This window comes from Natator depressus, chromosome 2, assembly GCF_965152275.1.
Source record: "Natator depressus isolate rNatDep1 chromosome 2, rNatDep2.hap1, whole genome shotgun sequence".
Lineage (NCBI taxonomy): Eukaryota > Metazoa > Chordata > Testudines > Cheloniidae > Natator > Natator depressus.
This window is the reverse complement of record NC_134235.1, coordinates 29,029,096-29,056,076: the sequence shown is the minus strand read 5'-3', so window position 1 is coordinate 29,056,076 and position 26,981 is coordinate 29,029,096. Positions and strand designations below refer to the sequence as shown.

General features: G+C 42.2%; 1 protein-coding gene across 1 annotated transcript in view; it reads right to left on the bottom strand.

Annotated features, from left to right (window-relative positions):
* The window catches only part of CSMD3 (CUB and Sushi multiple domains 3), a 1,169,988-nt gene that overhangs the window by 479,684 nt on the left and 663,323 nt on the right, over positions 1-26,981 (bottom strand). Inside the window, exons 16-17 of the mRNA XM_074943928.1 lie at positions 25,271-25,465; positions 6,485-6,623 (exon numbers count right to left, since the gene is read on the bottom strand). Of these exons, the coding sequence (XP_074800029.1) occupies positions 6,485-6,623; positions 25,271-25,465 (334 nt within the window). The remainder of the gene's footprint in view (positions 1-6,484; positions 6,624-25,270; positions 25,466-26,981) is intronic.

The following is a 26,981-nucleotide window of genomic DNA, read 5'->3' as shown; positions in this document are numbered from 1 at the left end:
GATGACAGTGCATCAATTAAGGTTTAATTGAGAAGTGATGGTATATAAGGGAACGTGTATATATCATTGCAAGAGGTGGTTTCTACTCCTGTTCTTGAGGGATATATGTTAACATTTGTCAAGGAAGAGCAGTGCAGCTGCATACCACATTACTCTTGAAGTCTCAGATGCCATCAGTGGCCCAAAGCATCTTTTTACATCTGCATTTGACTGGTTGATTGAGACCTGTCTCTCCAATGTGAATCTTGCAATTTACAGACTCTCAAGTGTATTGCAATGCACTTTATATTGATTGACATTAAAAGGTTAGCAGCCATCAACAATTACTACACCGCTGTATGTGAGATTCCAGTTATTCCCTAAGCATGGAGAAATACCTGCCCCACCAGTTGTAATGGTAACTGTTAATAATTGTTGTGCTTTTTAATACACTACAACATGTACAGATGCCAAAGTCCAAGGAGCCAGGGAGATGATTCAATGAAACAGGCTACACTCCCTACCATCTTCCCCGGCATACAATGGGAAAAGGAGGTTCTATGATGGGCTGCTTGGAAAACATAATCACAGTAAAAGATGAAGGAATGGAGCTGAGCTGCCTGGAGAACTTAGCAGGGGTTAAAAATCACTGTTGAAAATAATTATTGACGAATTTTACAGCAAGGAATATTTTCAACTAAGAATCGTTCCTGTGTATGTTTGTGTGGCAGTAGAGAGTGGGAATGAACAATATTTCATGGAAACAGAATACATGAACATTGCCACAGAATTTAGAGGGTAGTGCTGAAGAATTTAGGAGTCTCTGGCATGGCACTTGGTCCCATTGTGGTGTGGAGTACCTGTGGTCCCATGCATAGGTCTGCCCTAAAGGGCTAGTGAGCTAGTGCAGATATGGTACCTTCTCCCTAGAGGCCACACTAGCTTCTTGCTTTGGGGTATTGACTCTGATCTGTAAAGCCCTAATACCAGAAATCACAGATCATGCAGGCATCTCCAGTTCCCTTCTCCCTAGCCATACATACAGCAAGACACAGGAAAAAAATCTCTGTAGAGCCCCTTGCCTGCCTGGGTTTCTTTTCTTCTGCAGAGAGCAACTATCGGGCAAGCATGAGAGCAAAGTTGAACCTCCAGAACCTCCAGAAAATAAGAGGGTGATTGCCACTATAGGAAACCTTAAAACAGGTGTATCCGGTGAAGGTGAATGTGTGAAAAGGAAGGAAAAGATAGGGTGAGGAGAAATAAGCATTCACTAGACAAAAGAGGGAGGGATGCCTGGGTGACAAGGATGGGGATTATGTGAAGGAGGGAATGTCTAGGGGGGTTTTGTTTTGAAAGTTTTAGGCAGGTGAAGGGATTACTTTGCATTTGCACTTGGAAGGCACAGTCACATATTGTAACAATGCTGGTAATTTTTCTTCTCCACTCACATCCTGACTTCTTGGTACATCCCCATTTTCCCTCGCTGGTTGCCTTCCTATCTTAGAGAGAGTTTGGGAACTGACAGGAAAGTCAGCCAAGCCAGCCAAAAGCCCCTTTGTCCTCCTGGTAGAGTCCTCTCCAATGGCTCCTTCCTAATCCTTCAAAAATGACATTTCCCAAAACATTAAACCTCCCAGAAATTAAGCAGTGTCCTAACAGTTAATCTGAAAACCCTGTGTTGCTACTGGACCTAGTTTTATTGAAGACTCCTAACATCCCATAAGCCGTTCCGTGGGAGTCTAACACATTTAAACAAAGAAAACAAACCCCACTTCTAATCTCATTTTTCCAGAGGTAGCAAGCATTTCAGCTACCCAAACAAAACAAATCAAATCAAATCAATCAAACATTAAACTATATGTATGTTCACAACATGTGGCCTTATTTTTAAGAAACAGCCTATCAAATCAATGCAATGTCAGGACTTGAGCAGTATGTCCAGGCACACACTGAGTAATCTCATTAGCCAAATGTGTTTGGTATGCTGATCAGCAGTGAGATGATTAGCAGCACTGGCATTTAAATTGTCATAATTAGGCTTCAAGATTAATGCCACAAGATGAAGAGTGGCAATTCACATTTCTCACTGCTATTCTTTCAAGTCACTCTGTCTAGGTGCAGACTCAAAAATACCCAACATATCTCATTGTCACAGCTATCACTGTCACCAGAAGGAGTAGAAACTTCAGAGACCAGAAATTCATAAGAACACAACAAAATATGAAATAAATCTACCGGGAGACCTAAAACCAGAAAATTAATGGATTTTCTATGTCTGCAAATGTCTCTTTATTCTAGTAGTTACCCAGATATTTATGCCATGATGTTTGGAGACAGAAGCATATTGGGTACAGCTACAAGGCTATCAGACTTGCTGAGTCCTATATAGATCTTCAAAGTCACAGGGGAAGGAGAAACCGTAGGAAGAGGAATGAATTCAGAATGGCATGGAGTGAGAATGGAAACCACTGTGCAAGTGACAAGTTGAAAAGCTGTTAAGGTGGCTTATTTGTGCAGGAAATATGTATTGCCAAGCAGCGCTCTCCCATGTAGAAGATGCAAACTAGAGGGATCTAAAGATTTTAGACCTGTAAAATAAATAAAACCATATATATTTTGCCCCTCTCATAAAGCCATAAGAACCCATAACTAATATCTCTAAATATTACACTGATGAATGTTTAGAGCAACACATGTCTCTTTCTGAACACAGAGCTGAAATGCAAAGATTTGCATAAAATAAATAAAGTTGTAGAAAAGGTTGTAAAATGGGGAAAAGTAACATGGCTGTATATTTAACAAAATTAGGATCTGAAGAAACTAAGCTGCAGACTTCTTGGTTTCCTCACTGAAGGGAGTGATACAACCAATACTGTGTTCTAAACCAGAGTGTATTGGAGGTGAAGGGAATTAAAATAGGAGGTCAAATTGAGATAGGACATTTTTTTCCCCAAATCCCAAAAACTCTCTCAGGGTGGGAAAACCATCTCCTGCCCAGTTCTAATGAGTAGTTCCTCAGTGACACAAATGATCCCATTGTTTTATTTTAAATAAACATGACCTTGGTGGATTATTTGCATGAACAAGGAATAATCACATGAGTAAAAATATAAAATTGGACCTACATTAAAAAAGCTGGCAAGGGGAAGTGCATTGCAATGTGCTTTTCACCAGCATAAATAAAAAATGCCTGTTATATTTTTTCTCCTAAAACCAACTTCTGAACCAAGCACAAACCTGGGAAATTTCAGCGAGATATATTTGTTGTTTTTAAAAAAAGAATAAGTAAATAATCTTATCTATGGCATCACAATGGCAAATCAATCATGACAGATGACCCTAAAAAGGACCTCTCACTTAAATGAAATAAAATCAGCAGAGCAGAATAGAGTTTACTGTATTTGGTAAGTAATTGCATTCTAACTTTATTTACCTGTATTTCAATTAGTATTAGATTAGTATGATTACTAAAGCTGCAGTATTTCAAACACTTACTCATGTTCTTGACTTAAGCATGTGTGCAGTCTCAGTGAAGTTAGAGGACTGCTCACTTGTTTAAATCAAGGAAGAGTAAGTTTTTGCAGTATCTACGGACACTTGCACTCAATTTTTTTCTTCTTCAAGTGACGTCTCCAATACACTTTGGATTAGAACACTACAAATAATGTTAGACTTTAAGGTTTTATGCAGATTTTTCCATTGACTGCAATGGGAAGTTATACCCAAAACAAAACAAAAAAAGAGCAGTTCAGTATGGCCCCATACATAAAGTATTCTTATGTACATTACTCAGATTAAACAAATCCCTTGCCATTATATGATACTAAGCGTGGGCTTGATTCACAAAGAAAGTAAGGCAAGCTCAGAGTCACAAGACCTAATTTTTAGATGCTTAGAAAATCTGTGAGATTTACAGAATTTAAGTCTGGCACCTAGGCACCCTATACACTGAATGGGGAGAGATAGGCACCTTAGACTGGGATTCACAAAAGCCAGCATGCTAGGGAGCTCCTTACCTAAAGTAGTCTATAGAAAATGCCAAGCTGACAGTCATATGCTAAGCCTCACACCTCTCTCAGAGATAGGAAGATCCCTACACTTGGGATTCTCAACTGCAAATGCTCTCTTGGTGTTAGACACCTACTTTTAGTCCAGTGGTTAGTGTACCTGGGATGTGTGAGGCCACCACTTCAAATCAATCTTACATTTTAAGAAGGGATTTAAACTAGCATCTGCCACCCCTCAGATGAGGGCCCTAGCCATTGGGCTATAGGATATTCTGATGGAGGGGTGGCTCCCTCCTGATGAAGCTGTTCCTCTGTGGATAAATATATTTTTTTTTAAATGGCTCAGGAACCCTCACTCCTAGGTATCCCCCTACAGTGCTCTAAGCGCCAGGCTACAGTGTCATTCTCCTGCTTGCTCTCTCTCAGGTCTAGTGTTGAAGCTCTTCCACTATGGCTAAATTAATGAAATTATCATTGGGAAAAAGAGAGAGTAAGAGAGAATGTGAATATGCATATATGACATCTTTGTAGCCTGAGACCAGTCACCTGGGAGGTGGAAAACTCAAGATCCAATCCCAGTGCTCTGTTGTTGCTTTTTAAAATTAATTATCCACAGTGGAACAGCTTGAAATCACTTGAGAGGTTTGAGTTCAAATGCTTTCTCCTCTCTGGTGGAGGGAGGACTGGAACTGGGGGTCTCCCAAATCCCAGGTGAGTACCGTAACCACCACTAGCCTAAAAGTTAGGAAGATGTCATCCTTCCCTTTCCCCAGCACCTGCCATTTTATGTAAGCTCATCTATAGGGGCCTGATACAATAGGCAAGCAGTGAACACACTTACTGGATCAGGCCCCACAAGCAAGTTAGGCAGAGGAATACCTATCTTCTTCAGTTCTTCATGTCTCTGGGGCTTAGGCATCCAGACATCTGCCATGTGGCTGCAGTGCATGTGCTCAAGAGGCAGAAACATAGGCACCTAGGGAATTTTTACTGCAAAAATGTAGGGGCACTGCAATTCTAGGTGCCATTCAAGGTTTGGAAACAGCTAAGCAGGGGTCTTGAGAGTCCCAGTGGTGTCTTATTTTGGGATTAGGTGGCTAAAGTGGCAGTTAGGGGCCTAAATCCTTTTGTGACTCCAACCCCAAGTATTTTAATTGGATAGCCAAGATGCATTATGTAAATCATCATAAAACTATTTACAGGATATGTGTGCCTTATAAATTCAAACGTTCCCACAAATCCTTCTTTATTATCAGCTTACCAGTTAGCTTATTTAAGATCAATATTTACAGAAAGAGTCTAGCACCCACTTGCAGAGTCCACACCAATTTGACAAAATGTAGTAGAGATAGTGCTATTTGTTGTGAATTAAAGCTTATTTTTGCTTTATTTTAATGCAATTTTTTAAAAAGGCATCAACAATTTTCCAGCAGCTTCTTTTTCTCTTGTGGGGAAAGGGTGGAAGCAATGGATGTAAAGTACTAGCTCTGCTTTGCCCACCTGTCAACATGTGGATTTCCATGTTCTTCAGAAGTCTATATCTCTGGGATCTGGGAGAACCAGTAATGCAGAAGGAGCTGACCTTTGCACCTCTGTGTGGGAGCATGGAAATCCATTGACAGAGGTATCTTCTGTACGTAGATACATGATTATCTGACCTAGTAGTTTTATTTATGATTATCACAGTGGGGGAAATCCTGGCCCCACTGAGTTCAGAGGAATCAGGATTTCACCCTGCATGTTGATTGGAAAGTTTAGAAACTGAAAACCTAAAGGTTAGGCTCATATTCAGAAATGCAATAGGTTCTTTGGTTTGAAAAGTGTTGTATTTCAACATGATATTCTTCTTACGAAGGAAGTAATTATGTAAAATTTTAAATACTTTTGCTGATAAATAATTTATAAGTTCTATACTCGGGCTTCCGTAAGGTTTTCCTTGTTAAACAGACCTTTGGTATGGCAGAGTTCAACTTCTTCATATCAATACTGTCAAACAAAAACAATACCATTTTAGATCCAATTTAACAGGACCCATGAAGGCAGACTTTGCTTGACATGTATCCCATTACAGGATCAGTATTTAAGAAACAATTAAACCATAACTGGAGACATTTTACTATGTACATAAAACAGAATTAATAAAACCATTCCTATAAAAGAAAAGGTCCTGCATGCATTGCTCAACATGTTATCAGCAAAAAAATTAACATTTTTAGATACATGAAAAGTTTAAATTGGGGCAGACAGGCTAAAATTAACAACAAAAAGAAGGATTTTCAAAAGGCGTGCAGTAACTGAGGAGCACAGTTCCCATTAGAAGCCAACAGAATTTATGCTCTAAAGGCACTTTGTTGCTTTTGAAAATCCCCCCCACTAAGGCAAAATCCCCAAGTATTCCAATCAAACTGTAAATGAACTTTATGACACCGAAAATAACTCCTGGTTATGGGTAAAATTGGAAAAAAATATATCAAATAAGAAAAAACATTTGTCAAGACCTTTCAAACGTAATTTTGATAGAGTGTCCTGGTTCAGCTTCAATCACCCACTCACAATTCAAGGAGTCTTTATAGTACCCAGGCCAGCCTGGAGAGAGGATTACTCCACTGGGAGACGAAAAATGCCCACCACATGGAGCTAAAAACAAAATGATAGAAAGAATATAATAATGGAGATTTACAGGTTGTAGATTAACATCATCACCATTATTAAACAGAATGCACACTGGTTTCTAAATTTATTATTAAAGCAAGATGTTTAAGGTTCCCCCCTCCCCAATATCTTAGGCCCTAAGCCTACAGTGAACTTTGTAAGGCAAATGGGGCCACCCACACAAAGCTCAATACAGGATCAAAGCCTAAAAAAGCAAAGTCATATATGGGCTGTAAACATTGACAATGATTATTGCATTTCAGTATAATAAATACAATCTATCATCCTATAGACCAGAATAGAAAATCAGAAAGCACTACTTTTAAATATAGCTTATTAGCTAGACCTTATGAATATAACTATAGATTTTGAAAAGGATATAGAGAAGCTTGAATTGAGTCTTTAAAATATCTGATCTGGACATGGTAGAACCTTCTGAATATCAATTCCAGCTGACACTGACCTGCTGTGTAACTTGGGCAAGTCGCTTGATTTTTCTGTGGAACAAATGCCCCATGTATAAAAGGGGGATACTTACCAACCTCATATGGATGTTATGAAGAGTAGCTAAGGATTTGTAAAGCATTTTGTAGATGTAAATATAAATATTATTATTCTCAGATACAACTGAATGCATGTGGTTTAAGAAAAGCTACATTAGAATCAAGATAATTCGAACTGAGAGTTTATAATTAAGGCTTTACAGTGGCTTGATGATATTTCAACCATGGCAATAATCTAACTATTCATTATAAAGTTTAAATGATAATTCACTGTAGTTACCAAACAAATGTCCAAGAGTAGCACATATAAAAACGGTAATATTAATTAACAATCGGGGTCAATCCAGCAAAAAGGAACCTCCAAGGCTGACAGACCATTGAATTATTTCATCATATTTGATTCTACAGATGTGAAAGCTACTTCCTACCCCCATTTTAAGTCTATGAAATGTTATAGCAGTGGCAATCACAGTGCTAATTCTGTTAGGCATGTTATGGCTGCTCTCTTCCTATGCCAGTAGCTAGGTACCTCCAACATCTTAGCACAACAATGAGCTTTATTAGCTAGTCAGAGAAAAAATATGAAGAGGCTATGCTCAAAATCTCCAGTGCTTTTCTGGCCCAGAGTTCCATTCTGGCAATCAACCAGAGAAAAGAAGGAGAAGAAAAGAAGATATGCAGCTATGAATGGCCAATGCTCCTTGGAAAAATAAACATTACCCAGAATGTTCATTTTCTTCTCATAGTGAAGCCTTATGGTTCTGAAATGATTGTTATTGTGGTGTTTACCCATAACTAGATCAGGAAGAAACAAACTATCATACAAAAAAGGCAGCTTTTAAGATTTTTTCCCCAACTAACACCGGAAGCAGATGTGCCAGAAATGTCCCTATAACAGTGGTCCCCAAACTGTGGGGCACACCTCCCTAGGGGGCACAGAGGAAGGTTTGGGGGGCCATGTGGTGGGGCCTGGGCCAGCCCCCATGGGAGCGGGGATGGAGCGCCATCCAGCCCCACTCTGGCCCCAGCCCAGCTACAGCCCCAGCCGCAGCTCCACTTCGCCCCCTGCTCGGGCCCAAGCCACAGCTTCAATCTGCTCCCTGATCCACCCCTAGCCCAGTTCTACCCTCATTCCATCTCTGCCCCCAGGCCAGCTCTGCCTCTAGTCCCAGCTCCTCCCCCATCCCTAGTTCATCCCCCAGCTGTGCCTTCAGCCCAACCTCCTCTGTTGAGCCAACTGTGCAGTAACAGAGGGGAGTCATGGACAGATTCCATTACTGGTAAGGGTGGTCGTGACAGGAGAAGTTTGGGCACCACTGTCCTAGAAAGTCTGCTCATTTTCAGTGCATTCAAAGAGTCATCTAGTTTATGCATCTGATACAAATCCAAAACTTTTGGTTACTTATTTGTTCAACCCTTATCTGTATACCTTCTGAGAGGCACTCATCACTACATGTGCTGCAAAATCAAGTTTCTTTCCCTGACACCAAAATTAAAAAACAATGACGTAAGAAATCTGTGGGAGAAAAAAGCCCCCAGAGCAAGAAACCAATGTAGGAAGATCTCTCCACATCACCAGCCCACTAGAATCGTAAAGGACTTAAATGAAATCATCTTCCCCTATATACCTCTGGGGAAAAAATCACTGCAGCAGAGCTGCTTGCATGCTTTTTTCTTATTTGTTTTGTGGGAGGTTAACATTCTCTCTATATAGAAATTAATTCAGTGAAATTTCTAAAATCCTAGACACGTAGTAATTCTATTATTAGCAATATTAACATTTTAGAAATAGAAACAAATAATTATGTCATCCCAGCACTTCAGAATGGGTACTGTAATCCTAGGACAGTTTATAAATTATGTGCATATACAATGTGGTGAACCAAGCATGTATTATGCACCTGTTTTACCCTTTTTGAAAAAAATGTTAGTGAAGCAAAAAATGCCTTGCTCTGCAGAAAACATGGTCAAAGAAGCAACTGAGCTCTAGGTATTTCTCTCCTTACAGTAACAGGCTGAGATTTTTATTTTTCTTAATTATAATGCTGCATTTTCACAGAAGTTATTTTAGTTCCTTACTCCAGGGATGAAATTTCTCTTACAGTGTTTGACTGAAAAGCTTGGTAGCCTTGAGTGAACCGAGCCACTGATTAGCTAGCACTTGCTGCAGGGTTGGGCCATTTTTTTTTCATTATTTTAAATTAAAATGGATTAACCAGAGGCCAAAGTACTGTACAAGTGGCTGGGAGCACGAGAGTCGAGGCAGCTGTACCCAGTTCTTTGTTGTGTGTTGTGTTGCTGAGCAGTGATTTTATGATCTTTGAAGGAAGTTAAATCTAAGCCCTCCTTGCTCAGAACATGAGACTTTGAAAGATAAAGGCCTACTGCAGAGAAAATGGGGGTGAGGTGGGGAATAATAATGTAGGAGCAGATTGTCACTGGCTGCACAGATATGTAAGGCCACCCAGTCCAAGTGCAGCCACATTAGAGCAACTTGGATTGCAGTTGTGGGTCCCCTTTGGAGTGTATCCTTTGGGCTACTGTTGTTCCCCCACCCCATGTGATGCACACCATACCATGGATTGACAATATGAGGATTAGATTCACAAGAGGAATTATGTGTTGCAGCACCTAATTTTTAGGCACCCTGCTGCCTAGTGGAATTCATAATCCTGAGTTAGATGTCCAATCTCCCTATACAATGTATTGGGTGAATTAGGCATTAAAAAAAAAAAAAGATTCACAGGAGCCAGAACATTAAGCAGAGAGTCACGTAAACTACTTGCAGTAGTTGATCACGGGTAGTGATCAATGGCTCCATGTCTAGTTGGCAGCTGCTATCAAGTGGAGTGCCCCAAGGGTTGGTCCTCGGGCTGGTTTTGTTCAATATCTTCATTAATGATCTGGAGGATGGTGTGGATTGCACCCTCAGCAAGTTTGCAGATGACACTAAACTGGGAGGAGAGGTAGATATGCTGGAGGGTAGAGATAGGATACAGAGGGCCCTAGACAAATTAGAGGGTTGGGCCAAAAGAAATCTGATGAGGTTCAACAAGGACAAGTGCAGAGTCCTGCACTTAGGACGGAAGAATCCCATGCACTGCTACAGACTAGGGACTGAATGGCTTGGCAGCAGTTCTGCAGAAAAGGACCTAGGGGTTACAGTGGACGAGAAGCTGGATATGAGTCAACAGTGTGCCGTTGTAGCCAAGAAGGCCAATGGCATTTTGGGATGTAAAATTAGGGGCACTGCCAGCAGATCAAGAGATGTGATCATTCCCCTCTATTCGACATTGGTGAGGCCTCATTTGGAGTACTGTGTCCAGTTTTGGGCCCCACACTAAAAGAAGGATGTGGAAAAATTGGAAAAAGTCCAGCGGAGGGCAACAAAAATGATTAGGGGACTGGAACACATGACTTATGAGGAGAGGCTGAGGGAACTGGGATTGTTTAGTCTGCGGAAGAGAAGAATGAGGGGGGATTTGATAGCTGCTTTCAATTACCTGAAAGGGGGTTCCAAAGAGGATGGATCTAGACTGTTCTCAGTGGTACCAGATGACAGAATGAGGAGTAATGGTCTCAAGTTGCAGTGGGGGAGGTTTAGTTTGGATATTAGGAAAAACTTTTTCACTAGGAGGGTGGTGAAACACTGGAATGTGTTACCTAGGGAGGTGGTGGAATCTCCTTCCTTAGAAGTTTTTAAGGTCAGGCTTGACAAAGCCCTGGCTGGGATGATTTAGTTGGGGATTGGTCCGCTTTGAGCAGGGGGTTGGACTAGATGACCTCCTGAGGTCCCTTCCAACCCTGATATTCTATGATTCTATGAATATCAAGGAGAGAGATGTAGTTTAAGCCGCACTCCTCAAGGGAAGTTTGGTACCTAACTCCAGGTTAATGCTAGATGCCTTTCTCTGCTCAGGATTAGCAGCCATGAGCCCATTCCTGGAGTTAGATGACTAAGCCAGGCCAGCCCTTTCTCACAAAACAAGACAGAAGAGGAGGTAACAATGATGGAACCACCCTTGTGTCCAACCTCCCAGTGACTAGAGCACTCACCGAGAATGCTGGAGATCTTGATTCAAATTCCTCCTCCGCCTGATTCAGAGCAGGGACTTGAACCTGGGTTGCCAACATCCCAGCTAAGGGTTCTAAACATCAGCCTAATTAGGTATAAGGGAGGCACAACCAGTACCACCTTACCCTCATGTGTGTTTTGTGAGGGGCTCAGTTCGGTAGGTGTGCTATCAGGGGACCTCTGAGCACGCATATTGGATCAGGCCCTGTAGGCAAACAGCTGAGGGAAATCCCACCCACCAGCATCAACAGGTGGGGAACCTGATGTGGCTGGCAGTGAAAGGGAGACAGTCCTGTAGCAAGGGAGGGAGACACTAGCCAAGGAACAATAGGTAGCTCATCCCCCTGGGAGTCTCTGGCATCCATTGGCCAGCAAGGGGACAGGTATGCGACTGGCCAGCATTCCCCAGCACCCAGGAGTTACACCAGCACAGGGACCATATGCAGTCTCTTTCCTGTCTGTTCCAGCAGACAAAGGGTTACTCACCAGCTTCCAGCAGCTGCAACAATAATCTTCAAGATGCAGAAGGAGGCTAGTAAGGATTATGGTGCCTCTCTCCCCAGGGACAGAGGGTCGGGCACTGGTGTGTGTGGGGTGTCTGCACCATTGCAGGAGTTGTACCTCTTTGCTCCACCACATGCAGGCTCTGCCTGCTATTTGAGAAGGAGTCCCCATAGGAACCAATTCCATGCTTGAGGGGGAGGGTGTAGCCCTGGTCAGAGCTGAAACCATGGCCTCCTCTCCCCAATCTCTGAACTTGTTGGCAGGGGGAAGCCTAGAGGCCACAGGATGACCCTCCTGGAGCTGGGTCTGTTGTCATGGCCCCCTCCACTCTCCCTGCTCAAAGGGGAGGGGGTCGGGGTCAGGTGGTCCTGCTATAGCTGCTGGGGACGGTCCTGGCTCTGCGTTCCTGGGTTGCCCTGCCCTGCCGGAACCAGCTCGAGGGAAACTGCTCTCCCGCATCCTTTGTCCCACAAACTCTTGAACTGGTTGGCAGCCTCAGAAGGTATAGGTTTGGGGGTTTACTTTCAAGGTGAGTGGTGTGCACAGAAGTAGCCAGAAGCTGGGTGGCTCACGGTATTACAGGGGACATCACCTTCCTCTAGGTTTTTTCCCCTATACTGGTGGCAGTCACTAGTTGGGGAGAAAACATTCAATACAAGAAAGGCTGTTTCGGGTGTTACAACCCAATCTGTTGTCCATATTGTAAATAGACAGTTGGCTAAGACTGCTCAAGTAACGAGGCCGGTGAGAGCCTTCATTGAAAGCTGCCTGTGGTTTAACATCCTTGTTCATGAAGTGCATGTCCAGGGAGTAGATAATGATGTTGCCGATGGTTTCTCAATTTCAAGGTGGCAGATTCTGGGAACTCACCCTGCTGGCCAGCAGAGATCCATGGGCAATGTCCCAACAACTCTGGGATCTTAGCTCATGACAGCTGTGGGACTAGTCAAGGACTCAGTTCCCCTGCAGACTAAATTCCTACAAGGCCAGCCAGTCAGAGTTTGTAGAATTTAGGGCACAGGCAGGACTTCATTGTGGGTGACCTATATATACACACCAGGTGGTGCAATATGTGGTGCCTCTGACTCTCTGTGGGTGGGCCCATTTCTAGCCAACTAGTGGGCCAGTCCTCCTGGAGTAGGTTGGGCGTATCCCAGACCTGTGCAGGCATTTCACAGTACAGAAACTTTTAAAAGGGTGGTCCAGGAGCAGTGTGTGTCAGTGGGATGGCAGGTTACCCATAACACTGGAAGCCCTGATAGAGCTGTCAAAGGCTCGGCTGAGGCTGTAGCTATGGGAGGGGGGCCAAGTTATTTAAGGCGGCATTTGTTGTTGCCTTCTTTAGTGCTTTGAGAGTGAGTGAACTGGTGCCTATGGCAGCTGTGGACAGGTCCCAGCATGCATTAAACCTAAGAGATGTGCAACTATCTACAGGAGTGGTGTCTCTGCACTTAAGGTACTCAAAGAAACCAGAAGTGAAGAGGGGCTTATGAGGCAGTGAAGCAATGTGCAGACAAGTGCTTGTGCCCATTAGAGGCAATAAAAGCCTCACTAAAATTCCAGAGCCTGCAGCCAGGCCTGCTGCTCACACACGGTGATAGCTTCCTGGCAAGGTACCAATTCAGCATGGTACTGAGAAAACCTTGACTCATATAAATTTGGTACTCATTCCTTCAGTATCAGCACAGCGATTTCAGTGGCTGCAGAGGGGTTTTTGCCTGCAGCAGGTGAACACTATATGGCCCTGAAAATCAAGGTGTTATAGGATTTGCATCTGTACCAATGAAAAGATATCAGGGAATGGCAAAATGTAACTAACCCAATGTGCTTGTTTGTTTCAGAAACTATCCAGGGCATATGCCATGTTTGGATTTGTGGGCACTCTATAGTGCATTGAGCCCATAAGAGAGCAGCCAGAATGGCAGCCATATCTCAGCTGAGCTTTGAGCTGAAGCTGTTTGTATCCAGGAGAGGCATGGAGTGGGATCAGCTCATGCCACTTCTGCACTCACTGACAGGCAAGGACTTGGAGCAGACCCAGGCCATACAGACAAGGCTAGAAAGAAAGTAAATAAGGAGGTCACCAAGATATTCCTGGATAAGGGTTCAGTGACAACGCATAGGGACATCCGTAACAATCGGCTGGAGGTTGTCAGGAATGATGGCGTACACCTGTCAGATGGAGGTGCTGAAATACGGCTACAGCATGTGCAGGCCTGGATTGGGCAGGTGTTCTGATACCAGATGGCGTGTTTGGGTGGGAAGCAACCATACAAGTTGCTGGTGCCCCCTGCTGCCAGTTTCCTGTGAGGGTAACAGACTGAAAGTGAACGGTTCCCAAACGTAAAAGACCTGGGATTTTGGTGTTGGGCCATGGGGTCATGTGATAGGGTGAGACCTTGTGGCCCTTGCGGGCCAAGGTCCTCACCCTATTGCACCTCTCTTTGCCCCTCATGGGGGGTGGAGGGAACGGGAGGGACAGTGCTACGACTCAGAGCTGAATCCTGGGGAGAGCTTACCTTGTGTTATAAATTATATGGTAAGGAGCCCTGTAACCCTGACGCTAGATTGAGTTATATAGTAAGGAGCCCTGTAACTCCTGCACTGGAACCAAGTAAGTGCTTATTATAGGAATGTATGAGTGATGGGCAGGTAGCACCCCTCCCCTGTGTTAAAGTGTAATAAAAGTTGCAGGATGCCACTTAATTCCATGCATATCTGTTCTCACTTTGCCACTGGGTCCAAGTCAATGCCTAATTTGTGAATCCCACAGGGGTTCAGCTGAGTTAGGTACTGAGCTGCTCAACACTGTTAGGTGGCTTTGTGCACGCCCATCAGCAAAAATTGAGGCGGCTAGAGATTTTGCCAGTGGAAACTTATGTGCTTAGAGATTTTAGTCACCTACAGGAGTAAGTGGCCGCTGAGGAGTGGTTTTGTGAATGCCTGTAGGCGCTTGATGTGGCAGTTAGATGCCTAAGTTCTCTTTGTGTCTCTACAGCATGAATTAAAGAGCCAAACTCTGGAGCTGGTGGCTGCCCCAGACTCACATTTAGAGCTGGTCAAGATATATTTTTGTTTGTTTACAGAAAATGTCAACATGTGGTTGGAAAAAAAATAAAACCGATTTTTTCCCCCAACAAAAAGTTAAATGTTTTGATGAAAAACTTCACAAAAACCCAATCTTCTGTTGTAAAACAGCTTTGATGGAAAATTTTCTACCAATCTTATTCACATCTTCTGTAGGTGAGGCACAGAGGGGCACACAACACCTGCTGACCAGTGGCTTGCACAAGCAAGTAGACAAGCTTACACAAGCTTCCAGAACACATCATCCAGAAGAACTCACCGAGTGCCAGGGGGGAAGAAAGCTGTACCTTTTTTCCAGAACTACAGTAAATTATTTCATCCCAGAGCGAACGACCTGTAACTCTCTGGATCAGAATCCCTTTCCTGTGCATCCCCTTTTGCGTAGTATATTTGTATTGCAGTGCAAACTCAGGGCTGAGGACAAATGCTCAGTATAGCTCTTAGGAAGCTCTTCAGTAATAAAACCCAAATTTATATTATTTAATAAACAAGTCAAAATAAACCTGCCCTAGTCCTTCTAGCTGTATTGCATAAATGAAAGCTGAACTAATTATGTAAGGGGGTTTTTGCCAGAAGAGCTGTGGAGGTGATCAAGCAACAATTAACCTCACACTTATATGCCAATGCCCTGGGGAAATCTGTGTATAATCCTGGATAGTTTGATTGCTAAGGGTTGGAATCTTGCACTTTTACTAAAGTTAAAATACAGCATAAACAGCCAGACTCGGGGGGAGGGGGAAATTTACAAAGTCCTTAGGTAAATACAATTTGTTTAAGTAAACATTTAGTTAACTGAATTTTTTGTTTGTTCCAGTGAACATGTTCACATTATTCTTGGGGACAACAGAACTATAAAAAAGTGATAGATTTACTGTTATTTAGCAACCTTCTTGATAAGTTGCTAATTAAGGGTTTGATCTAGCCAAAATTTGCTTCCATGAGCTTCAAAAGCTTCCTAAGATCTGCATCCTCAAGGGCTAATCATATTTTCTGAAGGAGAATCCCTTTACTTAAACCTTATACCTCATTACTTACCCTCTGTAGGCCACTTTCCTAAACTGATTCTTCAAATGACCTTGTGAGATTTCACCATGCACGTTCAGGCAATGTGGAGTGGGTTCCTACCGAGCTATTGTCAACACAGAACAAATATCATCTGCTCTGGCTTGACTGGCCTTTTCTTGAGGTCTACAATGGCCATATATTATGCTATCCACTATCCGTTATGCCCCAGTAGGGAGTTTAAATGGAGAGAAGACTAATCCAACACTGAAATGTGAACTTTGTAAAATGAAGGGTGAGCTTTCCACCACCAAAATCAGTATTCACAACTTTTCTTGTTTGACCCAGAACACGTGTATAAATAAATGTCCTTCTGGGCCAATCATATATACACATGTTTGATCTCTTATTTTGTATTTTTTTGCTGAATAAAGTTTTCAATGAGCAAAATGTAGCAAATAATGTTGTCGAATGCTCTACAGCAGGGGTCTCCAACCTACGGCCCGCGGACCGCATCCGGCCCGGGGCTTCCATTTGTCCGGCCCTCCAACCAACAGGGGAGAAGCGAACAGCTGAGTAGGCACGCTGAGCAGGCAGGGGGAGGGGCCGCTGGCAGCAGCTCACGCGGGGTGGCAGCACAGCTGAGCTGTGCAGAGGGGTGAGTGGAGCCAACTTACGGAGGAGTCATTGCTGCAGCCGAGCAGGTAGAAGGAGAAGCAAACAGGCAGGCTGCAGCTGAGTAGGCATGCCGAGCAGGCAGGGGGAGGGGCTGTCGGCAGCAGCTCGCGCGGGTGCGGGGGGGAGTAGTTTAGCTGAGCTGTGCGGAGGGAGCCAGTATCCCCCCAAAAGGGGAGCCAACTTAGGGGAGAGTTGCTGCTGCAGCCGAGCAGGCACGGACCCCTGCCTTAAAGTAAAAATACAAGCCAGATGCTTAATTACATCTCCAATAAATGGAGTAAAGAAGATGGAAATTAACAATTTCATAATGGTTAAATTTTAACTACAGCACTAACAGAACCAAACAGTCCCGACCAACAATGGGAACCTGGAGCTTCCCTTACCAAAGTACAGCCAAACTTTCAATCCTTTGTCATTTTCTTCAGCAGAGTGGGCACGCCTAGCAGGCACAGGGAGAAGGGAGCAGGCACGGGGCAGAGCAGACCCAAAAAGGGGAGCCAACTTACAGCCCCTGCATCGATTAACTTTTATACCTGATTTAGAATTTAATGCAACACTGACACAGTAGAATAGTGTTTTTTTAACAATTTTGCATATATTTTGGATATATTTAATTTCTTTCACAGTCGCTTCGGCCCGCAAAGCCCCTTCAAAAATCTAATATGGCCTTAGTGTCATAAAGTTTGGAGACCCCTGCTGTACAGCTTGCATGATTTGCTGAAAAATGCAGCAACTAAACCTGCCTCTTATTTTCTACTCATAAGCTAAAACTTATGAGTTGTTAGTAGGATGTTTCCGTAGGTACTTCCAAAACAAAAGACAGGAAGTGGTTTGAGGTAACTTGGGAGGAATATGGACATAGCTAAAATGATACAGTATTTATGCTAGATTTTAATTAAGGGTTCGATTTAATTTGTACTGAAGTCAATGGAAAGACTTTCACTGATTACATTGTGAGTTGGCTGCGACCCTAAGTTACTAAGGAAAACTTATAGTAAATTAATGCTGCAGTGAGCAATAATTAGTTACACCATATACACCAAGAAAACAAATGACCTATGAACTAATTAAGCTGTTTCATCTACAGTCTGGGAAAGAAACACATAGATTATTACTCTTATTCTTATTTTTAATTACCAGAAAGCTCTCACATAATATGGCGATTGAGGTCATATTAGTACCTAATTAGATAAGACAGACAGAAGTAAACTCATTAGCAGAAAACAAGCTGCACCATACTGTGCCAAAATATTACTGTTTCAGTGAATATTTATGCAGCCACCGCCATCCACAAAAGTGGAGAATGCGGCATTTCGTTTTATACTGCCAAGGGATTGGAAAGTCTTCTTGCACATTTTTATAGGTCTTGGCTGTCTACTAAGATTCTGCCACATGTGTAGCAATGCAGTGTTTTCCTTCTTCCCTCATCCGTGCCCATAGTTTTTGATATCTGTGCAGTGATTATTTCTAGTCATGCTCCTTATAAGTTACATATTTTTCATGATTAGATGACATGATATGTATTAACTTACACAGCTCTGTTTTGTAAAAGTTTTTCAAAGATTCTAGCACATTCTTGATCTCTTCACCATAAAGGAGGTATATTGTTCTTTATAACTCAAGAATTGGAGGCCATAAGGCATGATGCTTATGTTTATATTCTAATATTCCTAAAGAAATTGGAAAGTTCCCATATTAAAATTATGAACTACAGTCAAAAAGACACTTTATGTTTTGAAGAACATAGGCCCCTATCTTTTTCATATGTCAATGACAAAGGTTCCAGCTGCAGCAGGATACAAACGCTAAACACTATAATGTAATTAAATGAGTCTAACAAAGGTAAAAGAGTTTCTTGATGATCAAAAGCATTTTGTAAATTCTGTACTAAGTTCAAAATTACAAAGTTTTGAGAACTGTTCCTAAATAATTTTTAGTCTTTAATTTTCAATTATTTTATTACTGCATTGCAGTTTTACTCCTAGTGATAAATTAAAGAGCTGACTCCTTATGTTTAGACCCTAAACCTTATGCTGCCTTCCTCTTTCTACTTTCTCAGCCAAAACAGTGTGTCATTTAAATGCCTAAGGACATCAACAATCAAAGGGTTAACACTATCTTGAATTTTTACTACATTTTAGTTCATATTACCATGCATGCATATTCATAACACATATGGAGCCTATAAACTGGAAAATAAATCAACAAAAATAGGAACACCAGATGGTATTATCTTGAGTCAATGTATTACCACAGTAAGAATTCAACTTTGTCACACTTGTGCAAATCAGCATTTTCTCATTTAAAAAAAAAAAAAGTTTCTTGTAAATTTTAACTTCAATCTAAGGATTAGCTCTAAAACACACAGGGAATACCTATTGCTATCCATTGTATTTTTAGTACAATATGGTATAGTGTTGTATAGTTTTTAGTATAGTATTAGTATAGTATCTAGTTCCATACATTCAAAGTAATTTATTTTCATGTTTGGAAGCTGAGAATAATAAAGGCATTTAAAAAAATGTTATTCTCTCTCTCTCTCTCCCTCCCCCCCACCCCCTTGCATATGGCTCTTTCTGATGCCTGCAGTGCAGGACTCCATTTTTTTTTTTTTAACTTAAAATCGACCACTGTGTTCTGAACTCCAAGACCCAGGAGTCCTTCATAGTCACATCTACAGAGAGGTACTAGGCTTATCTTCAAATGCCTAACTTTTAAAAATAAAATATTCTAGTAAACTCGCCAATGGGGTCATTTTTCCATCCTCCTTTACACTAAGTTTTAGGGCTTGTTGCTTCTTTAAACCCCATTTTGTGGCTGATTGACATCTATTCCTGTCATCAGCCAGTTAAATTAAAATATTGGAAATATATTATAACTAGAAGCAGCCATCAGCCAAACATCTCTTAGTCATAGGAGAGCCCACATGAAATATCACACAGGAGTCTCTGAACATGCTCTGAGTTCCCACAATGTCATTCCAAGTTATTTCCATATATGGAAATTGTGGTGTATTGAAAACTGTGTTAAAACTGTAAGCTGTCGCTTTAAATTTCAGGGTTTTTTTTTTTTGTCCTGCTGCTGCTTGCAGCCTATGGGGAAGTATGTGTTCTGAGTCAAGAAGCAGACAGTCTGCAGAGAGACAGCCTAGAGTAGAGTGAGTTGATCTGTCCCACCGTTTTAGGGAACAGCCTGTTTTGTCTCTCTCTTTTGGGGTTCCTCTCTGTTATTGTTCGGAATATAAAGTAGTGTTATGTTGCAATCTTTCAGCAAGAGAAATTTATGTTTTTGTCTAACTTCTCTATATGTGTGTGCCATGAATGTAACAGTACTCAAGAAACCGTAAGCCAGGAACTCTATATGTGGGCACGAGGAAAGCCTAATGCTCACAGATGCTCACAATTGGTACTTATTTGGGGACCAGATCTGACTGCTGATTCTATGCAGACTCCATAGTTCATAACATCAGATTCTTTTTCAAGATACTATTTCTCTTTGGTATGGAGAAGCAGGGAACCCTCCCTGTACCACTTAAATCCTGCATCTGGGCTATACAGGAGGATCATAAATGGAGCTGCCACCCAGGTGTGCCAGCACACCATCCAAATCATAGAAAGGGTCTCCACATGAGCTCCATGCAGACTGGCTGAAGGGGCTGTGATGCAGCATGGGGTTTATGTTTACACATATCTAGTGGTCCCAACCCTCTTCACAATGGGTATGGCTGAGCTGTAGTTGTGATTCTAGATCGGGGTCTCAAACACGTGGCCCGCAGGGTTATTTTCTGTGGCCCACCAGCCCCCCCCGTGGCATCCCCCAGAATTTACCTAGAACAGCTCCGGCCCCGCGCGCACCTGGGGCAGGGCAGGGCAGGCTCCCTTCCTGCCTGCCTGCCCTGCCCCCGCACCACTCCGGGAAGTGGCTGAGACCCGGGGGCGGGGGCGGCACAGGGGTCTGTGGGTTGCCCCGGCTGCTCCTCCAGGTACCTCCCCCGAAGCTCCCATTGGCCGGGAACGGGGAAGCGCAGCCAATGGGAGCTTCGGGGGAGGTACCTGGAGGAGTGTTCAGGGCAAAACACAGACTCCTGTGCCCCCCCTCCCGCAGGTCCCGTCCGCTTCCCGGAGCGGAGCAGGGGCAGGGCAGGCAGGCAGGGAGCCTGCCCTGCCCCCGGTGCACGCCAGTCCGGACCCACTCCCACTCCTGCAGCCGAACCCCCTGCCCTGAGCCCCCTGTTGCACTCCACACCCCTCCTGCACCCCGACCCCCCTGCCTTAAGCCCCCTGCTGCACCCTAACCCCCTGCCCTGAGCCCCCTGCCGCACCCCACACCCCTCCTGCACCCCGACCCCCTGCCCTGAGCCCCCTGCCGCACCCTGCAGCCCTCCTGCACCCCCTGGGGGCAGGGAGGAGGCGGAATTGGGGTGGGGATTTCAGGGAAGGGGTTGGAATGGGGGCAGGGAAGGGGTGGGAAGAGGCAGGGCAGGGGCGTGGCCTCACGGAAGGGGTGGAGTGAGGGCAGGGCCGGGGCAGCGGTGAGGTGGTGGTCAGTGGTGCGGCCGTTGGGCCAATGTACTAGTCTTCATGTGGCCCTTGTGGTCATTTGAATTTGAGACCCCTGTTCTAGATTATACAGATTGAAATAGCAGACAGGTAGCTAAAGGGAAAGGGAGCCTGAAAGCAGCCCAATTCCCTGGATCTGATTTAGAAGTGGAATTGACTTCCTAGCTATGCTACCCTTCACCTGGATAGAGTGTGACTTATTTGGGATTTAGGCAAGTGGAGTGGATTTCATCCTGTATGAAATAAAGATATTCATTTGGAGAGTTAATTGTGCAGAACTGATTAATAATGAACACTGATTTTAAAAAAAAAACCCACACCTCTGGACAACTATATACCACCAGACCAGCAGGACTACTGGGTACAAAATTCTGCTTTATAAAGGTCCTCTTTTTGTGTTTTTTTTAAATCTATATCTTCACTTTTTAAAAATATGTCTAATTCTGCAACTAGTGAAAAAATCCTAATCCTTCCAATATCAATCCTACCATTCAGAATTCAACTATATGTTCCAATTAGTGGCTAAGATTATCCTTTCATCAGTCTTCCTTGTGCATGGGTGGACATTTTGAGGTGTTCCCAGATTAATTTAGCTTCTCAATATGACTGTGAATATTCAACTTTTAATTTTCATTAGCAATTTCATCCAGCTCCATGAACTACAAAGTACATCAGTGTGGCATTATTGCTTTGTGTGTGATTAACATAATCCAAGAATTACAATGGTTCCTGACAATGTTAAAGTTAATAAACTTTTCAAGGTTAGTAGGTATTACAAATAGTTATACAGTATGTAATACCGACTGGACAGATTCATAGAAATAAAGAAAAAGTACATTATGCACATATTGTTTGCTATCAGCTTTGGTAGCCTTCTTTACCATTGCTGCTGAGAAGACCACTTTATACAGACTATATGGTATTCTGCATTCAAGCATATTCTTCAGAAACAAAGATATCAGCATTTGGGGGAAAAGAGAGAGAAATGGAGAAGACAGAGAAGGGAGAAGAGAGAAACAGAAGGAAAAGGAAGAAGCAGGAAGGGCAAGCGAATAAAAACCCAAGAAGACAAGGGGAAGGAGAGAAGAGAAATTATCATTTTGTTGAAAAGAAAGAGGATATAAAAGTAGAATAGAGCCTTAGGTTTGTTAATGTCTTCCATTTACTACTGCCTGCTCTCTTGTTGTTTATACTGCTAAACTGACTATTCAGTGCCCCAGGAAGTGCTCTCAGGTCCTGATTGAGTAATTCATTCCTAGACAGCAAAGCCCTAAACATATGCTTAACTTTAACTAATATAACTAATCCGTTTGTATACAGGTGATATTCCTGACTATTTTGTCATGGAAAGTGTAAACTGAATGCAAAATGATAGCAAAACAAATCAATTTAAGGCACTGGAAAAACAGTTCTCCTGCACACAAAATCAGATTGCTAGTCTTATTTAGACTGCACCTCTTGAAACAATAAAGCTATAAAACAAGGGAAAATTGTTTGAAAGTGTATAGACAACATTTATGATGTAGGGTCTCACATTAGTGTATGTAATCCCATTAAAATTTGTTAGAAGGCTTTCTATATAATGAAGCTATAGGCTAAGATTTTTAAAAATAAGTGCCTAAAGATAACATCCCAAGTCAAAGTTTAGACACCTAAATAAATGCCCTAATTTTCAAATTACTGAGAACCGAAGTCAGTGAAACACATTAAGTCATTTCCTGAATCAGATATGTTTTTTTCAACAAGACTGTAGTTCAACCTGTGAAAGGCAGCTAGGCCACTATGCTATTTCTGTGGCTACTGTTAGCAGAGACAGACTGGTACAAGGAAATATGTATAGCATGGTATTGTAAAGATGACAAAACTTGGGTTCATCATCTTCATCAGGAGGGAATTCTGTTGCTGACATTCTGGATTAGAGATATTGCTGTGAGTAGCAGTTTATAACTTGCTTTAAATATCAAAACCCCTACCTCAAGGCAGATCTCAAATCTGATAGGGAGTAAGCATACAGCACACAAAGCACTGAATGATGTGAACTTGTTGGTTTAGCTGATCTAGGCAGTAGACGGCTGCATGTTGAAGCAGCCTTGAAACCCAAGAAAAGTACCTGGACCACTACTGCCTGTTGCTAAGTCCACCTCCAAAAGAAAAGACACAATTTTAGGCCCAAATGAAGATAGGAAGGGAAGTCTGAATAGTGTAGCTGTTTGGTTGCCCAAGAACAGTGACAAAACCATTTGGACCCGATACTGCAACACCTAGAATGTTGGAGAGCGGAAGCCTTCATCAAAGGGTGAAGTCACGTCCTCTGCTGGTTGATCTTGAACCAGCTGTTTTTCCATCTAGCCATTTATTTCTCCTAGACATCGGCTAACTTGGTAATGACACCGTCTGTGCTAGGTTTCAGAGATGCAGAACAGGAACTTGTCAGGGTATTCTTAGCATCAAAGCTCAGAACTTCTCACAGTTTCCCATACCGGACAAATATATTATTTAAATTAAAAAAGGGACAGGACAGAGCCCTGCATAGAGAAAAGAACTTTGGGGAAACTGAGCGATACCCCTGAGATCTGTCTGAGAGAAATGAACAAAATACCCTGAAGGTCACTCCATCCACCCTGGCAAGGTTGATAGTTGAGTCAGTTGATAGTTGTATCAGTGACCATCAATAGATCCAACATTGTTTTCATGACTTCTATTTATGTCCATTTGCTCTGCTCATCTAAAGGGAAACTGTCTACCTACACATTCTCTGGACTGTATCTAGTCTGAAGACTGACTGTGAAAGCTCAAAGATGCAGGAGACAGTTCTTGAAATTTCTTCATCAACTACTCCTCAGGGCATGTACTGTGTGATAATTGGCAAGAAACTTTGTTCTGCCTTCTTCAGAATCTTGTTATTGGAGCATAGGAAGAAGAGAAGCTCAGCGATGACTCCTACAATTGTCACCTCTCTGCCTTTCAACCACTGTCAAGACCTTCTGCCTCTGGAGCTTTATATACTGATTTTTTTCAGGTAGGAGTTGTTGTAGAATGAGTTTCAGGATAATCAACTTCCATATTTCATTGCTTCTTTACTATACATATTTCAACATCAAATGAACAAGGTACCACATGTAATAATAGTTTATATTTCTGGAGTGTTGTTGTTTTTTAATCTGGGCATCTCAAATCGCTTTATAAACATTTTCTAATTAAGTGCCAATAATCCTGTAAGACAGATAAGGGATTTAAGTCGTTTTACCCATATATGAAATGCAGATCTCTCTGAAGTGGAATCTAGCAGATATTTAATAGCTCACAACAAGATCCTTCACAAGTTTAGGACAGAAAGTAAAGAAGTACAGTATCCAACTGAAATGTTAAGGCAAATGGAAGTAGGCATAATGTAGAGATTTGACTAAAAATGTAGTGACCCATGCATGTTATTAAAATTTCTATCAATTCAAAATAATAAGAGTACAAATTCTCCACAGGTGTAAACGGGTGCAGCTCCGTTGACCTCAGTGGAATTCTAAGCATTTACACTAACAAAGAATTTACTAAAATATGTAATGGTTTCAAGTAGCCAGAACCTTGGTTTGATGTCTTTTCTCCAAAAAGAAACAATTATCACATTTCAATCTTTTCAGGAACCTCTTTTAAAGGGAAATTAAGGATCTACATAAACATCCTGTTTCAACAGACCTAACTCAAAGTCAAAATATCAAACAAATTAAATGTTACCAACAAATACCTATTATCACTATCAAAGACTGCTTTCAGCAAGTTTTGTTTTTGTTTTTACCAATAGTATTAAGAATAACTAACTCATTCTTTAAAGAAAATTAAATAACTGTATTTCAAAACTAAGAAACTTGTCAGGTGGAAAAAAATTAAAGACAATTTGCATAAGCTATTATCAACCATATTTGCAATTTATTAGCATATTTGTTCTGCCTTTTTTTTTTAACAAGAAAATTTAAGGCATTCTCTCAGGACTTCTTCAAATACATTTTAGAGAAAATTGACTTAGAGAAACTAATTGTAATTATTTTTGCACTAATTAGAAAATATTCAGAATGAATGAAATTCACTCCTTTGCAGAGATTCAGTGAGACTTAAGTGATGCATAGTCTTTGTGCTGGTCTTTGGAAGTGTGAATTTCACCCTATGACAACTGTAAAGAAATAACAATAAATTAACCTCAATAGAAAAGCAATAGCATAAAAATTCACGTACCTCCACACCTAGGGATAGGTCCACTCCACATTACTTTCCCATCCATTAGTATACAACTAATTGTTTCAGTTCCTTGTGTTTTAATAAATCCTTCTTCACAAATGACTGAGATTGAACTCCCTAATTGAAAGTTGTCACCAAAACGCCGTGCATTGATTGGAACTCCAGGATCAGGGCACTCATTATGTCCAAATGCTTTAAAACAGAAGAAAAAGAGGAAGGGGAAAAAAAGAATGTGATAAAGCCTTACAGATACGTTGACATTTTTAGGGCTGTATAGAAAGGAAAAAAATTACAGACTAATTGTGCAGTTTCCAGCTGAAATGACAGCAGCTTTTTTAGAAAAATTGGGACAGTAGTTTCTATGCATCCAACTTAGGCTTGGTTACTAGGAAAGTTACACTGGTATAACTCTGTTGGTTAGGGGTATGACTTTTTACTATAGCTACACCAGTACAAGACCTAGCCCTGGTCTACACTACAAGTTTAGGTCGAATTTAGTAGCGTTAGGTCAATTTAACCCTGCACCCATCCACACAACCAAGCCTCTTTTGTCGGTTTAAAGGGCTCTTAAAATTTATTTCTCTACTCCTCCCCGGTGAGGGGTTTAGCGCTGGGTCGAATTTGGGGTAGTGTGGATGCAATTCGACGGTATTGACCTCCGGCAGCTGTCCCAGAGTGCTCCATTGTGATTGCTCTGGACAGCACTCTCAACTCAGAGCACTGGTGTCAGGGTTCCTTCCCCACTCTGAACTCTGCGGTACAGATGTGGGGACCCGCATGAAAGACCCCCTAAGCCTATTTGTACCAGCTTAGGTTAAAACTTCCCCAAGGCACAAATCTCTATTTGTCCTTGGGCTGAGGTATGCTGCCATCACCAAGTGATTTAACAAAGAATCAGGGAAAGGACCACTTGGAGTTCCTAGTCCCCCAAAATATTCCCCCAAGCATTACACCGTTTCCTGGGAGGTTTGAGAATAATATCCTAACCAGTTGGTTACAAAGTGATCACAGACCCAAACCCCTGGGTCTTAGGACAATAGAGAAATCAGTCAGGCTCTTAAAAGAAACAGAACTTTGTTAGAAAGAAAAAAGGTAAAAGAAGCACCTTGGTGAAATTAGAATGGAGGATAATCTCACAGGCAGTCAGATTCAAAACATAGAGAATCCCTCTAGGCAAAACCTTAAGTTACAAAAAGACACAAAACCAGGAATACACATTCCCTCCAGCACAGTGAAATTCACAAGCCAAAACAAAAGAAAATCTAACACATTTTCTAGCTAGATTACTTACTAACTCTACAGGAGTTGAATTGCTTGCTTCCTTGATCTGTCCCCGGCAGAGGTATCACACAGACAGACAGACAAAGCCTTCCGCCATTCCCCCCAGATTTGAAAGTATCTTGTCCCCTTATTGGTCAGGTGCCAGCTAGATTACTTAACCTTCTTAACCCTTTACAGGTAAGAGGATTTTGCCTCTGGCCAGGAGGGATTTTATAGCACTGTATACAGAAAGGTGGTTACCCTTTCCTTTATATTTATGACAACTGGCCAGGTAGACAGGAAAAGCCCCAGGAACTTTTGAATTTCATTTCCTGTTTGGCCAGCGTGGCGAGCTGATCAGCACAGGTGACCATGCAGAGCTCATCAGCACAGGTGACCATGAAGTCCCAGAATTGCAAAACAGCTCCATCATGGACTGAACGGGAGG